General features: G+C 41.3%; 1 protein-coding gene across 4 annotated transcripts in view; it reads left to right on the forward strand.

Moving 5' to 3' along the window:
• The window catches only part of LOC115123324 (colorectal mutant cancer protein), a 126,584-nt gene that overhangs the window by 98,031 nt on the left and 11,054 nt on the right, over positions 1–17,499 (forward strand). For all 4 annotated transcript variants that reach the window (XM_029652669.2, XM_029652664.2, XM_029652677.2 and 1 more), the window contains 6 exons: positions 571–717; positions 1,186–1,275; positions 2,445–2,593; positions 7,492–7,632; positions 10,895–10,995; positions 14,228–14,411. In XM_029652669.2, coding sequence (XP_029508529.1) covers positions 571–717; positions 1,186–1,275; positions 2,445–2,593; positions 7,492–7,632; positions 10,895–10,995; positions 14,228–14,411 — 812 coding nt within the window. The remainder of the gene's footprint in view (positions 1–570; positions 718–1,185; positions 1,276–2,444; positions 2,594–7,491; positions 7,633–10,894; positions 10,996–14,227; positions 14,412–17,499) is intronic.

Below are 17,499 nucleotides of genomic sequence, written 5' to 3' on the forward strand. Positions count from 1 at the left end.
AAGCTCTCTCCCTCCGACACACACACATACACACACCCAACATACATGCATGCACGCACACACACCTAGGGCCTAAACTGCTGTAGTGTTGGGAAGAGATAACAACAATTAAACAGCGTTTTTGTATTTTGTACACTAGCTACAAGCATAATGCTGACAAATCCAAGCTGGCATAACAAATGCATTGCAAGACCTGGCAAGTCTTTCCATGAGTTCTCTGATGCTTAATATAGAGTGAGAGAAGAAGCCTGTCAGCAGTGGAGCGACTCAAGTACCCTGTTTCCTCTGCATCATCACTGTCCCAAAATTCCTGCCTTTGCCCACTGCACAGAAGAGATCAGATGGATCCTCACATTGTCTCAAACTGGAGCAAGAAGTGCCTTAAGTAGCAACAAACTGAGTCCTTCTGTAAATCGTCTGTATGATGAGATTATAAGCAGGTGTGTGTGTTCTCAGCAGATCTGCGCCCGTGAACCTCAGCCTGCATGTCTGTGTGTCCCATAGAATTAAATAGAACACATTCACAATAAAATAGTGATATAAGGTATCTCTATGGTGTCTTTTCCCCAGGTGCGAGAGCTGCAGACGCGTCTCCAGAGCTCCCAGTCTGCAGGCCCGTCCAGCCCTGGGCGTCTCACCCCCGCCTCCCGCCCCATCAATCCCAGCACTGGGGAACTCAGCACCAGCAGCAGCAGTAACGATATACCTGTGGCCAAGGTAGAATGCACACACACGCTATGTCATGCATAGTAAGGTACAAAACACCAAAGTACTGGGATGATGGAGTAATGAAATTAGAACAATGGGATGTTGTACATTCGTATGAGGGACACACACACTGTGGGGATATTCTGAACTCTCCTCTGAAATGTTCTCCATCTCTCTTTTCTCTCTTATTGTATTATCACTTGAATGACACAAACACACACATGCTCGCACACACACCAATCTGTGTACTAGCCTTGAGCTAGTCCAGCCAGAGAGGGACAATTGTAATCAAAGAGTCAGTCTGATCAACCATATTGCTCTTCCCCTTTCCTGTGTGTGTGTCCTTGACATTGACCCTCAGAAGGAATTCAATATATTAGAGATCCAGTACAATCCCTACATTTATTTAATTTAGGGGCCAAGCACTTTTTATCAGTAATTCACAGTAATGTATTGAGTGTGTTGTCTTGTTGCTAGGTGGCAGAGCGAGTGAAGCTGTCTAAAACCAGGTCAGAGTCTTCCTCTACCGAGAGGCCTGTTCTGGGATCAGAGATCAGCAGCATCGGGGTAAGGAGATACGGGATGGATATTCAATACTGAAGGCTTTGAGAGGGGAAATATGCAAACGGGTTTAAAGAAAGGAAGAGAGGGATGTAAGAAAGAGAGCGGAAGAGAGAGAGGGGTGGACAGGGAGAGTATGAGAGAGCGACATTAGGTAGGGGCACATTTCCCTGTAGCAGCTGGCCGAAGGTAACAGCAGCATCAGCAGATGTGTCAGAGATGGGTATATCCAGTGAAGTGTGACAGACCTAGTGTCACTCATTCCCCAATGTCCCCTTCCCCTGGCACCCACACAGCCTTGTTGACACTAAAGGTGACCTGCCAACGTCCCCTCTAACAGTTATCACTTTCCTCTTCTGGTGCCCTTTTTTTCTCTTGTGCCTCCCTCCCTCTCTCTCTCCCTCTTTCTCTCTCCCTCGCTCCTGTTGGTGTGTGTTGGTGTGTGAGCGATTGGAAATCAATCCTAATGATTCCAGGGCTTGTCTTTTCCCTGAAAGCTCCGGCCATTAAAATTCTCCTCTCAATCTTTAGCCGGAACCCATCTGCTCCAAAATAGACTGAAAAGAGAGGAAGAGGGAAGAAAGAGAAAGAGAGGCAGACTGTTAGCATTCCTCTGGGACTAGGCTGCGACGGATTATGTAAAGTTCAGTAGAAAACCAGTCTCTTTCTGCGTACAGTCTCTCTTGAAAAAGAGATTTGATCTCAAGGAGACTAACCTGTATAAGTAAAGATTATAAACACTATTTGTATACACTGTGGATTAAGAGAGTGGAGGATCACAAAGAAATGCCCTCAGTCAGTCTGACCCAATGAATTCCTATTGTGTCGTTTTTACATTGTGATTGTTGGCTGCACCTTGACTCACATTGGTTGAAGCGCTGTCTACTCCCCTCCTCTCCTTGTTTGTACCCCAAATTACTCTTTACACAAAAGTAGTGCACTTCATATGGTATATGTTACCATTTGAGACTGGGAGGCGACCTTAGATCTATGTAAATGTCTGTCTTACCCCCTGTCTGTCCTTGAGCTGTTCTTGTCTATTACTGTTCTGTATTATGTTATGTTTCTTGTTTTGTGTTGGACCCCAGGAAGAGTAGCTGCTGCTTTTGCAACAGGTAATGAGGATCCTAATAAAATACCAAAATACCATGTAACCCTGTTCCTCCTCCTCCCAGGTGTCCAGTAACGTGGCGGAACACCTGGCCCACTCCCTCCAGGACTGCTCCAACATCCAGGAGATCTTCCAGACCCTCTACTCCCACGGATCAGCCATCTCTGAGAACAAGATCAGGGAGTTTGAAGTGGAGACAGAGAGACTCAACAGGTGATACTCAAACCATGCTGTCATTGTCCTTATTATGTCCTTATCATTTTTTTTATCCATTCGTCGGTCCATCCATGCCTAATTAATACTGTTAAAGTGGAACTGACAGCATTTTAACAAACTGAAATCGTATTCAAATCTTTTCATATACACCCCCGGGAAGAATATGACACCTTTTTTTCATTTTCTGACAAGCGAGCACTTAGATATGGTCATTTTCACCTTTTCATAAATTCATAGAATGTTTGGTAATGACAAATAGAAAGGCATTTGAGAAATGTATATAGCAATATAGAGTAGGAAAGCGGCTGTGCGTTTGGACAATTAAGACACTGCAGTAAATAAAACCAAATAAAAATGTGTCTTGTCCAGGACCAGAGTCTATGCATACCGGTGAGCCATAGCCAATTGAGCTACAGTAGGTCTATATGCTAATAAGCCATTTGCCACATGGGCAGTGTTGCCTACAATATTTAACACGTTTTCAGTACCCTCCAGCTACTTTTATTGGTAAAAGATTCTAGCAACAAATTCAGCTACTTACATGGGCTTGCCATCATTCACTTTGAACTGGCCTGTGTGTTTACAGGCAGTAGCAACAACACGATTTTAGATCATTAGAAAGCATTTACCAAAGCCACATATTTCTGCAAATATATAAATACCGCGGGAGTCGTCTTTTGGGATCAACAGTCTTATTGATCAAACAGCCATGAAATGGTAGGCTGTTTCCTTCAGTTGCCTATGTACATCAACAATAACAAGATCATTAACTAATGTTAGCCAGAGTGAAATGAGCTAAAATCTACCGAGAGAACAGTAGGTGAACCCTCTCAAACTGTTTTAGCTTATAGTTGGCTGTCAAAATTGCACTGCTAAACGATGGGAAATAGTAGCCTGCTCGCCCTTCTGCAGCTTGCCTGCCAACGTGCGGTGTAGTTATCTCTATGTTAAAGATTCAGACTCATTAATAATAATATGAATATCTCTTCATCCGAACGTGCAAGAATTATATAATTTACATATTCTGAATCAGCTGACAATAGCAAAAACAAATGCACCCCTTGTTTTTGCAATTCGGCGTCCTTTTCTTTTTGGAGGCGAAATGTAGCTTAAACATTACTCTCCTCTACTCAGAGGGTTAAAGGGGACAGTCTTACAACTCAAATGCCTACTTTTGCATGTTAATGAATAGCTTCTCAACCACATGACATATAGCTCTCAAATCAATTTGACATCGTTCAGAGGCCTCTTCTTTTGAATTCACAGCCATTTGTTTAGCGTTTTTTTACTTGCTAGCTAACCAAATGACACCTGCATCTCTAGCTGTAGCCACAGAAAAACGAAATGGGGGGGTTCGTCAATGTGATCATTGCCCATGCTTTGATTGTGTTGACATTCCCAGCCCTGGTTACATTTGTCCATTTTCGTCCAAAATATTGAGTCATTGAAACTGAAACATTGCTTCCCAGATAGCTGGAGGAATTAAACAAACAAAGCTAAGATTTACAACCTGATAGCAATATTTGCTGGACAACCAAGACATTTATTGGTGAATTATATTAATCATGCATTGAACTATCTATTCTGCCAACAATACCTTACTCTACATCATGAAATGTTTTGTCAAATTGAACCTATTGTTAAAACATCTTATAAAGTTGGTTTTGTAGCATAAACTGGGAATTTCATATTTATGACTGATATTATGATTGTCTGTTTCATATCTGTAAAGTAGTTAAAACTCTGTCAATTCCACTTTTAAGCAATACTTTATCACGTCATTGATGCAAAAATGCCATGACAGTAACCATACTTCAGTATAACGCAAGCATTAGATTTGGAGTTATTTTGTATAGAGAACAGATGGAAAGAATAATACAATCAAATACACACATTTGCTTTGGATTGGTTTAGGATTCAAATAAAGAGACATGTTTATAATGTCAACTGTAGTATTGACATCCTCCATGGTGTTGCACTGTGGTGTAGAGATACAGTTCATTCAACCTCATTTACTGCCTTTTTAATAACCATAGCTGATATGGTTGACTTGCTTAAACAAATGTGGTTACTACTGACTCCTTGTGGATTTGTGTAAGTCGATAAGAACCGCATTCTCCTTCAATAATAACAAATGCCAAAATGAATTTTGACTTTTGAACTATGCACAAACATTATTTCATTTACAGTACCAGTTTGGACACACCTACACACCTTTATTTTATTTTAAAAATCTTCTACATTGTAGAATAATAGTGAAGACATCAAAACTATGAAATAACACATATGGAATCATGTAGTAACCAAAAAAGCGTTAAACAATCAAAATATATTTGAGATTCTTCAAAGTAGCCACCCTTTGCCTTGATGACAGCTTTGCACATTCTTGGCATTCTCTCAACCAGCTTCACCTGGAATGCTTTTCCAACAGTCTTGAAGTAGTCCTTTTGGTTCAGCACCTTCAAAATGGACACATACAGAAATTCAGATGTTAGTTCAGATAAATTCAACAACATTATATAGTATCTCCTCCTCATCAAGAAATGCACATGAGCTAATTATAATACACAAAGTAAGCAAAACAATGAAATCATTCCAAAATTGCCTTAAATGATGAATAAGATGCCTATAACAATTGAGATGTACAAACTATGGCATAAGGGAACGGTGAGCAGATAAGAGGCAATCCGTAATTTCAATTAAGACATGAATGAACAAGCTAACAAACAAGCTAACAAATATAAATATTTGTTCAGCACTTTTCAAATGCACAGCAACAGAATTCAGAACATGGGCCGTTCTTACAGTATTCTCCCTGTACACCAAGTCAGAACTGTAGAATAGATAAAGGGGGCATATAAGCAGACAAATAAAGCTCTTATAATATTCTTATAATATTCAATGATGACATTTCTCTTAAGCAGCCTATAGGCTACATGTGCACCACCAGGTCAGAACAGTAAGCTAAGTTCTGAGGGGGTAAGTGATCACATTATTAGGGTGAGGCACATGGGCTACTAACAGGTTACTACACAACATACACTTATTATTACTTTCTTAGTTACAGTATACATAACTCCCTGACATATTACATAATTAATCATTTTTGGACTCACATTGTTGTGCTGTGCTCACTTGAACAGGAAGGTGGCGCGGCGGGTCTTCTTGTGGGAAAATATTGTCATCAAAGTCTGGTGTTCTCTGGATTTATCATGCTTTCAAAACAACTGGGAGCTCGGGGAAAAAAACAAGGTCTAATCATGACGCCAGTGAATCGTGACATTAGGTCGGAGCTCTAGAAAGAGGCCCGAGTTCTCGACTTGGAATTCCGAGTTGGATGAGTTCAAAACGTATTTTCCCAATTGAGCTCGTTTCTTTCTGAGTTGTCTTGAACTCACTGAAGTCTGAGATTTCCCAGTTCTGAGTTTCCAGTTGTTTTGAAAGCGGCAGAAGTCATGCTGGATTGACAGCATGGTCAATCTATTCATCCTTTTCTGGCACATGGTGTTGCGTGTGAATGTTTATCATTTTAAGCTTGGAAAAGAGACCCTTTCAGACAGATGTTTTAAACCGTTAAACCCAGACTTGGACCACACACCCTCTCCATCGAATAGCAGGCAGGGGAAGCTAAACAGTTAGCCACTGATTCCTTCCAAAACTACTCATTGTTGAATTTGCGATTTACGACTTGTTGTGTAATGTTTATGTCCAATGGCCATTGAGCACTGATACGTTTTATCTATAATTTCTCTTCATATAAAAATGATTTGCCAGTAGATTGACAATGTGATTCATGATGATGAATGCTTGTCTAGCTTGCTAGCTAAGATTTTGAAAGTGTGATGTTGACATGATCAAATATACGGTGTATATATATAACGTGATTTGACGTCATTTTATCTGTGCCCAATGACCTTGAGCCTTCTTGGATGGTCACTTCTAATGTAAATCTATGGCAGCACCCAAGGGGGCTTGACCTGGCTAGCTCTCCCTGTAGATTCTGTGGTGATGTAGTGTCCCCATGAGTGACAGAACACTGAGTCAATCACAGCGCAACTAAAGACGATTACCAATGCCTACGCTCTGTATGTTCCGACAGCTGCTCACAGGGAGCACTGAGCTTGGCTAAAACACCTGATTTTTGGAGCTGCCTTACTCAAGAAAGCCAGAAAGAGACCATGTTTGTATGTGGCTTTATTCACTCAATAAATGTGTTTTTACATTGTTTGCAAACTGATATGTGACATGAATTAATGCCCAAATAACATGCTAAACAGGCAACAACAACAAACAAACAAATTGATGGGTCACCACTGCTTAAAGGGATAGTTCACCTTAAAATCCAACCAGAATTGGTGTAATGGAGTCAATCCAAAATTAATGGGAAAGATCAGCACCTGATAATCTGTGACAAAACTTTGAAACTTTACATTTTGGTGTGTACTATCCCTTTAAGGTTGTTATTTGGCACATGTGTTTTATGGGATATCCCATACGTTTACCACTAACGACCAGGCTGCTGACACACTATTTTCTCTTAATTAAGCCCAGAGTGCTTTATCGACGTCCTTGATTAGATGGATAGTTACGCGTCATTAGCTACTCTCACATAATCTACCCATAAAACCAAGGCCATTTGAGTTCTGTAGAGGGGGGTGGCTATAGTTTCCCTGTCCCTTTTTCCCGTAGCACTCACTTAAACTGCAATAGATGATGTGTGATGAGCGACCTGGCACAAAATGGATGCCGTGAATCACCCAGGTGGGTGCTTTATATCGCTGGTGGATGGGTGAGTCGCAATGTGAGATATTGAGATATGCTTTGAGATATGACAGGCACTTTATACAATAAATGTACCCCAATGAAGATTTTGTGTGTGTGTGTGTGTGTTCCAGCCGCATCGAGCATCTGAAGTCTCAGAATGACCTGCTGACCATCACGTTAGAGGAGTGTAAGGGCAACGCCGAGAGGATGAGCATGCTGGTGGGCAAATACGAATCTAATGCCACCGCCCTGCGACTGGCACTGCAGTACAGGTATACACAAACACACACACACACAGCAATGCCTAACCTAATGGAGCATGTAACATACATAAGACATTTGCGCAGTCCTGGTTGGATTCACGCATCAGCCAGAAAGAAACACACCAACAGGGTGAAAGCCTGAATGCAAATTCCCTGCTCCACTCATAAGACCAAGCCTACTCTGAGCCTTGCATAGCTAACAAACACCTTATCAAGCTGTAAACATCAGAACCACACTAATGTTCCTCGTTAGAAGCCTCCTCCAGTAATTATAATTAAGCTGTACTCTTCGAGGTCAGGGCCTTTTTGTAGGTTCCATACGGTAGCGGCCATTTGCATCTTATTAGTATTCGCATCCCCTTGGTCAATCAAGTGTGTTTGTGTACGGCCCTTGGCCCCTCTCTAATAAGGTGCCCTGAAGGTGCCCATTCAGCAAAGCTAACGAGATACGAAAGGGAAAAACAGATCTAATCTAAGTGGTATTTCTAATTAGCATCATGCTAATCATCCAACCATGATAATCCTGTTCATGTTATGAGTTGCAGAAAGGCTGTTAATCCTTTGCTTGTATGGCAAAGTTTAAGCAAACTGAAATGGAAATAAGTTGTATTTTCAGCTGTTGATATTGGCTGAATGTAATATTGTGGTGGCATGGTAACGTTACGTGTGTTTCTCATAGCATTCTGCGTAGCATGTCTCAGGGAGACGGATTGCCTCAAAGCAAAGCTATGAGTAGATGAATAAACAGATACAAAGATAGATGACCGATACATAAATAGAAACGTTATAGCCAATAAAGATAATTATTAGTCTTTCCCATTACACCAGAGTACACAACATTTGAATAGTCCTCAAATGCATTATTAATATAACACCAGTTCCATTAAAAACACAAACACACACTAAGATTCATACTGTGTGTTTTTCCCTGTATGATATATTCCTGAAGCCATTGATTTTATGTGATGTGGGGGACTGTAGTGTGTTTGTACCTGGAGGGAGAGAGGGTTTGGCCATCTGTGTCTGGTTTGTTGTTCACTAGAAGCCCAGATGTCAGTGCTTTGATTGAATTTCAGCCCCGCCAAGTGGGATGTCAGCGAGGGCACCCCATTGGGCCATTTGGGGAGAGATATAGTCTTTCATTGGATGGGGGAGTGTGGTGTGTAGGATTGCAAAGCTACCGGAATCTTCAGTAATTTTGGTAATTAGCAGAAAATCTATGCCAATCGATCGGAATTGAGGTAATTTATACTTTAATTAGGTATTCAAAAATGTATTCGTATATACTGAACAGAAATATAAACGCAACATGTAAAGTGTTGGTCCCATGTTTCATGAGCTTAAATAAAGATCCCAGACATATTCCATGTTCCAAAATGTTGTGCACACATTTACCAAGATAATCCATCCACTTGACAGGTGTGCCATATCAAGAAGCTGATTAACAGTATGATCATTACACAGGTGCACCTTGTGCCGGGGGCAATAAAAGGCTACTCTAAAATGTGCAGTTTTGTCACAAAAGACAATACCACATATGTCTCAAGTTTTGAGGGAGCGTGCCATTGGCATGCACACCGCAGGAATGTCCACCAAAGTTGTTACCAGAGAATTTAATGTTAATTTCTCTATCATAAACCGCCTTCAATGTCATTTTAGAGAATTTGGTATTACTTCCAACCGGCCTCACAACCGCAGACCACGTGTATGGTGTCGTGTGGGCTAGCGGTTTGCTGACAATGTTGTGAACAGAGTGCCCCATGGTGGCGTTGGGTTATGGTATGGGTGGGCATAAGTTATGGACAACGAACATAAGTTACAGACAAAGAATAAAATTGCATTGTATTCCCTGTCATGTGAAATCAATAGATTAGGGCTTAATTGATATATTTCAATTGACTGATTTCCTTATGTGAACTGTAACTCTGTAAAATCTTTGAAATTGTTGCATGTTGCTTTTATATTTTTGTTCGGTATATGAAAGATACTGCAATTCTGGTAGTTTACTGGTGAACTTTTCCCTAGTGGTGTGTGTATGTGTGCATTTAATATTTGGTGGAAGAATCTCCAAGGAGGTCTCTCTGTCTCTCTCTCCCTGTCTCTTTCTGTCTCTCTCTCTCTCTCTCTCTCTCTCTCTCTCTCTCTCTCTGTCTCTCTCTCTCTCTCTCTCTCTCTCTCTCTCTCTCTCTCTCTCTCTGTGCATCTGTGAGAGAGACACTGTTTGTATATAAAAAGCAGTGTGTAGCCAAGCTAATAAACAGTGATATTAATCAGCAGTCTGGAAAGCAGTGTTATAAAGAATCAATAGAGGGCTTGGAGGACAGCAAGTGAGTGTGTGTTTGGCTGTGTGTGTGCGTGCATGGCTGCATTTGTATATGATCTATGCCAGTGTGTGCGTGTGACTAAAACTATAATCATAAGATTGAAACATCAAAAAGAGGAACACTGTGGTGTATGTTGATAATGCCGGCTACTTTATGGTGTTTTTGCAGGCAGAAACTTGCTGTGTGTGTATTTGCGTTCTTGAGAGAGTGACTAACTCGTAGTGTTGGCGTGAGCTATTAAAGTGTGTAAAAGTATCCACAGGATTTGTTTTGGTACAGCTGAACTAGCAGGGGACTTGAGTCGAGGTTGTGTGTGCGGGGATGTGTGTTTATGTGTGTAAATGGTCTGCCCCTTTAGCGTCATCCATCAAAACATACACACACACATACAACAAATATAGACTAGCTATGAGGAGAAAATAATGTTGAGATGTTAAATGTTTAAATTGAATACAGGCCTCAGACTTCCCGTTTTTAGGCGTAATAGTTAATTACCCTAGCTCTCTCTGTATTTGTTTGGAGAAAAGGTGTATTTGTTCCTGATGTGTAATCATTACCTGATTAAACGATAGTGCCTCGCTGTTTTTCTTCCATCCCCGGGCCCCAGGCAAACACGCACGCGCTATGATGACTGTAGTTAAATAGACATCAGCACCTCTCGGCCGCGTTCCTTTTGAACACGATGAAAGGGCAACACAGAGGAAGGATAAGTGGAAGCGAGAGGCCTCCACATTCCTCGTGTGCGTGAGAGAGCGCGAGAAAGAGGGAGAGAGAGCTTATGTGCGTTCTCATTTAGTAGTGCAAATAGGTTGTTTTTTCTGTCAGTCAGTGTATAGAGGCCTTTGAGCTACTGTGTGTGTGTGTGTGTGTGTGTGTGTGTGTGTGTGTGTGTGTGTGTGTGTGTGTGTGTGTGTGTGTTAACTGATTTGCATGTGTTCTTTCCTTAGTGAACAGTGTATAGAGGCCTATGAGCTGCTGTTAGCCCTGGCGGAGAGTGAACAGAGCCTTGTACTTGGCCAGTTCAGAGCTGCCGGAGTGGGGACTGTAGGTGAGTCACACTTCGTGCCCACACAGGCTTGTTTGTTCTTTGATCAGTGCTGGTTTGCTCCTCCCTGCATTAAAAGACCCACAGTTGAACTCCTCCAACCAATCAAAGCAAAGAGGCCACCTCCCAAAAACACACACTTCTAATTTATTACTCTTTCACAAACTGCTGCACTCACCCATTTAATTCCTTCACAAACCTCTCCTCCATCACTCCTCTTCCCTATTCACTACTCTCATCCGCCCATCATAAACGTCTATATCCTACTCATTTGTTTCCCTCCTTCGGCTGTTGACAGGTGTCATGTCTTCAGTGAGGCATGTCATGCCTCATGACTCCCTTGTCTCACACACTTCCCCCACTCCCAACCTCACCTTTTCCCCTTCAACACAAAAACACTCTCTCAGAAGAACATCCCCTTAGGGTAAATCCATTTGAATTCAATCACTTTTTGACAGCACCCCTTTTTATTTGAATGAAATCTTCCATACATATTTTTCCCATTGTAGAAGTGCTCAGTAAGTTACTTTTTGGAACTGAATGCCAAACTATTCAAGAGATTAAGGTGCTCAGAGTGGACCCATTTTGCATATACCCTACCATAACATGAGACATCCATGTCTTCAGCACTGAAAAAGATAAACGGTTGAATTGTATATAATTTAAAAGCTTACAAACAGGGCTATCAAACAAAAGAAAAAAATCTGGAGAAAAAAATGAAATGTTTCTTCTTTAAAAAGAAATCTCTTTCCACTTACAGCCCTTTCATCCCGTATGTCAGATTTGTCATTGATAGGCGCCTGGCCTAAATTGGAACACAGTGCTCAGGTTCTCCTCTTCACAGCGCAGGATCGGTTTTGACTGACATCTGTTATAAATCTGAGCACTGTGCGCGACAAGAAGCCCCCATCCATCCTGCTAATTAGGCTACTTTTGCACATTTTTTGTTGTCTGAGTTAGGAACATACTGTAAATTGAGAGGAGTCGATGTGTTCTGAAAGATGAGACGTTGAGGATTATATTAAATACCGCTTTGATGTCATACAAGCAAACCACACACCCACGAGTCCAAATGTGCACTTCACATTTCCATATTTAAAAACTCATACTTTTACAGTTCTTCTGTTACAAACATTTCAATTTGGCTCTATCCATATAGGCCAATTTCCACTAGTCTAAGGGGTTAATTAACCTTTAATGCCAATTATTAAGCTGTTGATTTTTATATTTACATACAGTACCAGTCAAAGGTTTGGACACACCTACTCATTCCAGGGTTTAACACATATGGAATCATGTAGTAACCAAAAAATATAACGTCTCCTCCAGGCTGTGTAAGGGCTATTTGACCAAGAAGGAGAGTGATGGAGTGCTGCATCAGATGGCCTGGCCTCCACAATCACCCGACCTCAACCCAATTGAGATGGTTTGGGATGAGTCAGACCGCAGAGCAAAGGAAAAGCAGCCAACAAGTGCTCAGCATATGTGGGAACTCCTTCAGGACTGTAGGAAAAGCATTCTAGGTGAAGCTGGTTGAGAGAATGTCAAGAGTGTGTAAAGCTGTCATCAAGGCAAAGGGTGGCTACTTTGAAGAATCTCAAATATAAAATATATTTTGAATGTTTAAAACCTTTTTGGTTACTACATGATTCCATATGCGTTATTTCATAGTTTTAATGTCTTCACTATTATTCTACAATGTTGAAAATAGTACAAATAAAGAGAAACCCTTGAATCGGTAGGTGTGTCCAAACTTTTGACTGGTACTGTATGTTGTAGCTTAGATCCTATTTTACGTCATCTAAGGTTCTTGTGATGTGACCGCCATTGGTTGAGACACATGCTCTTGAATACCGAGTTGGTGTCATGTTTTGCCTGATGAATGTACTAAAATGGGAATAAAATTGATATGTCAGCTTTCAAATGGTACCACAAAGATGGTTGCAGGTCCACACATAAGAGAATGCTGACTTGAATGGGAATGTCTGTCGTTTTAAATTATACTTTCAATCCTCCATAGGAAACCTATTGAAATCATGGAAATATAGATAATAAAATAGACAAACATTTAAGTTGACATTTGACGGTGGGTTGTTGTAGTAATTAGAAGTTACAATTTCAATTCATTTAAAATGTCAGTGATATACCAGCTAAATTGCGGTAGGCCCATTCTATGAATTCTATTTCTATGATTGAAATGACACCCACCCTGCATTCAAGAGCAAGTTTTGTCTTAACTGATGGCGGGAACAACACAAAAACCTCAGATGTGAAATAAGGTCTAAGTTACAACATATGCGAATATGAAAAAACCCAGAGTTTACATGTTTTTGGCAGCAGGTATCCTAGCGGTTAGAGCATTGGGCCAGTAACCGAAAGGTTGCTGGTTCGAATACCCGAGCCGACTGAAAATCTATCTGTGCCCTTGAGCAAGGCACTTAACCTTAATTTGCTCCAGGGGCGCCGTACTACTATGGCTGACCCTGTAAAACTACTTATCCGGTGTATGTGACAATATATATATTTTTATATATATCTTTTGCGGATAATTGAAAAAAAATCACATTTTATTAAAACATTTTTTTATGAAATAATAAAATAATGTAGTTTGTACAACTTTTAAATTATATCAAACTCAATTGTTTATCTTTTCAAATGATAAAGGCATGGATGTCTCATGGTATGGGGTATGCAAAATGGGTCAACTTTCAACACAAATGTTTTGGTATTCGGGTCCAAAAAGTTACTTTCTGTCCACTTCTAAGATGGGATGCTGTAAAAAAGTGATTGAATTCAAATGGATGTGGTGCAGCGGTCTAAGGCACTGCATCTCAGTGCTAGAGGTGGCACTACAGACCCTGGTTCGATCCTGGGCTGTATCACAACCGGCCGTGATCGGGAGTCTCATAGGGCGGCGCACAATTGGCCCAGGGTCATTAGGGGAGGGTTTGGCCAGGGTAGGCCGTCATTGTAAATAAGTATTTGTTCTTAACTGACTTGTCTAGTTAAATAAAGGTTAAATAAAATGTAAATGATCGTATTCATCTAATGCTGACCAACTTTACATACAGTATTTATAGCCTTTTGTAGCCATATTTACATTGTCAGTTTGAATGCTCCATTCAATCATTTTGTTCATATGGCATATCTCATTGGCCTTGTGAGAGCCCTAAAATGACTGCAGCGAATGCAAGTTATTTGACAGTTCTGTCTGTATGTGTGTTTGTGTATGCAGGTGAGCAGTCGGGAGAGGAGAGCATCACTCAGATCCTGAAGAGGGCCCACGACTGCAGGAAGACAGCAGAGAATACAGCCAAGGATCTGCTGGGCAGGCTGGACGGTAGCTGTGGAGCTGCATTCGCTGTGACCGGCTGCAGCGTTCAACCATGGGAGAGCCTGTCCTCCAATAGTCACACTAGGTTTGTGTGTAAATGTGTGTGTGTATGTGTGTAGAGTGTCTTTTAGCAGCTGTGTGTGTGTGGTGTGTGTACTTGTTTGAGAATGTCTGCACATTGGTAATTATCCCATGTGCAATACGTGTTTAACTCACCAATGCATTCTTGTTTCTTTTCTATGAGAATCTTTCTAGTTCATTACTTATATGGCAATCCATCCCCTAAATATTCTGTATTGAAACATAATTGAGGCCAACCCTCTGCTCACGTGCCCATGACAGCTCAGGCAAGGAAGCTGCTCCCTAAACAAATCATTAATCTACAGCCACTGCTCCGGGAGAGAGACAAGACAAGACATTCATATGTGGCTCACATGTTCAGGAGCACAGCAGACAATTGACAATTAATGTAGGAGATGAGAGTCCACGGTGCTGTGCTGTCAGACCAGTACACTAACGGACATTCCCTATGCTGGATCCACATCACTGATCCCACGAACGCACACACGCACAGCAGGGAATCACACGCTGACTTTTTAGTCATAGACACAAATTCATAATAAAATCTTTCCCTCCCTCACACATGTACATACAGTTCATTCGGCAAGTTTTCAGACCCTGCAACTTTTTCCACATTTTGTTACATTACAGCCTTATTCTAAAATGGATGAAATAAAAACATGACCTCGTCAATCTACACACAATACCCCATAATGACAAAGAAGAAACTGGTTTTTAGATTTTTTTGCAAATGTATTCAAAATAAAAAACAGATCACCTAATTTACAAGTCGGATGTTTACATACACTTAGACTGGAGTCATTAAAACTTGTTTTTCAGCTACTCCACAAATTTCTTGTTAACAAACTATAGCTTTGGCAAGATGGTTAGGACATCTACTTTGTGCATGACACAAGTAATTGTTCCAAGAATTGTTTACAGACATGTTATTTAACTTATAATTCACTGTATCATAATTCCAGTGGGTTAGAAGTTGACTGTGCCTTTAAACAGCTTGGACAATTCCAGAAAATGAAGCTTTAGAAGCTTCTGATAGGCTAACTGACATAATTTGAGTCAATTGGAGGTGTACCTGTGGATGTATTTCAAGGCCTACCTTCAAACTCAATGCCTCTTTGCTTGACATCATAGGAAAATCAAAAGAAATCAGCCAAAACCTCAGAAAAACAATTGTAGATCTCCACAAGTCTGGTTCATCCTTGGAAGCAATTTCCAAACGCCTGAAGGTACCACGTTCATCTGTACAAACAATAGTACGCAAGTATAAACACCATGGGACCACGCAGCCATCATACTGCTCAGGAAGGAGACGCGTTCTGCCTCCTAGAGATGAAACTATTTTGGTGCGAAAGGTGCAAATCAATCCCAGAACAACGGCAAAAAACCCTGTGAAGATGCTGGAGGAAACAGGTACAAAAGTATCTATATCCACAGTAAAAGGAGTCCTTTATCGACATAACCTGAAAGGCCGCTCAGCAAGGAAGAAGCCACTGCTCCAAAACCGCCATAAAAAAATCCAGACTACGGTTGGCAACTGTACATGGGGACAAAGATCGTACTTTTTGGAGAGATCTCCTCTGGTCTGATGTAACAAAAATAGAACTGGCCATAATGACCATTGTTATGTTTGGAGGATAAAGGGGGATGCTCGCAAGCCAAGGAACACCATCCCAACTGTGAAGCATGGGGGTGGCAGCATCATGTTCATGTTATGGGGGTGCTTTGCTGCAGGAGGTACTGGTGCACTTCACAAAGTAGATGGCATCATTAGGACGAAAAATGATGTGGAGACATTGAAGCAACATCTCAAGACATCAGTCAGGAAGTTAAAGCTTGGTCGCAAATGGGTCTTCCACATGCACAATGACCCCAAGCATACTTCCAAAGTTGTGGCAAAATGGCTTAAGGACAACAAAGTCAAGGTATTGGAGTGGTCATCACAAAGCCCTGACCTCAATCCTATAGAACATTTGTGGGCAGAACTGAACAAGCGTATATGCGAGCAAGGAGGCCCACAAACCTGACTCAGTTACACCAGCTCTGTCAGGAGGAATGGGCCAAAATTCACCCAACTTATTGTGGGAAGCCTGTGGAATGCTACTCGAAATGTTAGACACAAGTTAAACAATTTGAAGGCAATGCTACCAAATACTAATTGAGTGTATGTAAACTTCTAACCCACTGGGAATGTGATGAAAGAAATAAAAGCTGAAATAAATCATTCTCTCTACTATTATTCTGACATTTCACATTCTTAAAATAAAGTGGTGATACTATCTGACCTAAGACAGGGAATTTTTACTAGGATTAAATGTCAGGAATTGTGAAAAACTGAGTTTAATTGTATTTGGCTAAGGTGTATGGAACTTCCGACTTCAACTGTACATAAGTATTCAGCCCCTTTGCTATGAGACTCGGAATTGTGCTCAGGTGCGTCCTGTTTCCATTGATCATCCTTGAGATGTTTCTACAACTTGATTGCAGTCCACCTGTGGTAAATTCAATTGATTGGAGATGATTTGGAAAGGCACACACTTGTCTATATACGGTCCGACAGTTGGCAGTGCATGTCAGAGTAAAAACAAAGCCATGAGGTCGAAGGAATTGTCCGTAGAGCTCCGAGACAGGATTGTGTTGAGGCACAGATCTGGGGAAAGGTACCAAAAACTGTCTGCAGCATTGAGGGTCCCTAAGAACACAGTGGCCTCCATCATTCTTAAATGGAAGAAGTTTGGAACCACCAAGACTCTACATAGACTGAGCAATCAGGGGAGAAGGACCTTGGTCAGGGAGGTAACCAAGAACCAATGGTCACTGACAGAACTTCAGAGTTCCTCTGTGGTGATGGGAGAACCTTCCAGAAGGACAACCACCTCTGCAGCAGTCCACCAATTAGGTGGTAGAGTAGCCAGGCGGATGCCACTCCTCAGTAAAAGGCACATGACAGCCCGCTTGGAGTTTGCCAAAAGGCACCTAAAGGACTCCGACCATGAGAAACAAGACTCTTTGGCCTGAATTCCAATGATGGTGGCAGCATCATGCTGTGGGGATGTTTTTCAGCGGCAGGGACTGGGAGACTAGTCAGGATCGAG

This window comes from Oncorhynchus nerka, linkage group LG4, assembly GCF_034236695.1.
Source record: "Oncorhynchus nerka isolate Pitt River linkage group LG4, Oner_Uvic_2.0, whole genome shotgun sequence".
In the NCBI taxonomy this organism is placed as follows: Eukaryota; Metazoa; Chordata; class Actinopteri; order Salmoniformes; family Salmonidae; genus Oncorhynchus; species Oncorhynchus nerka.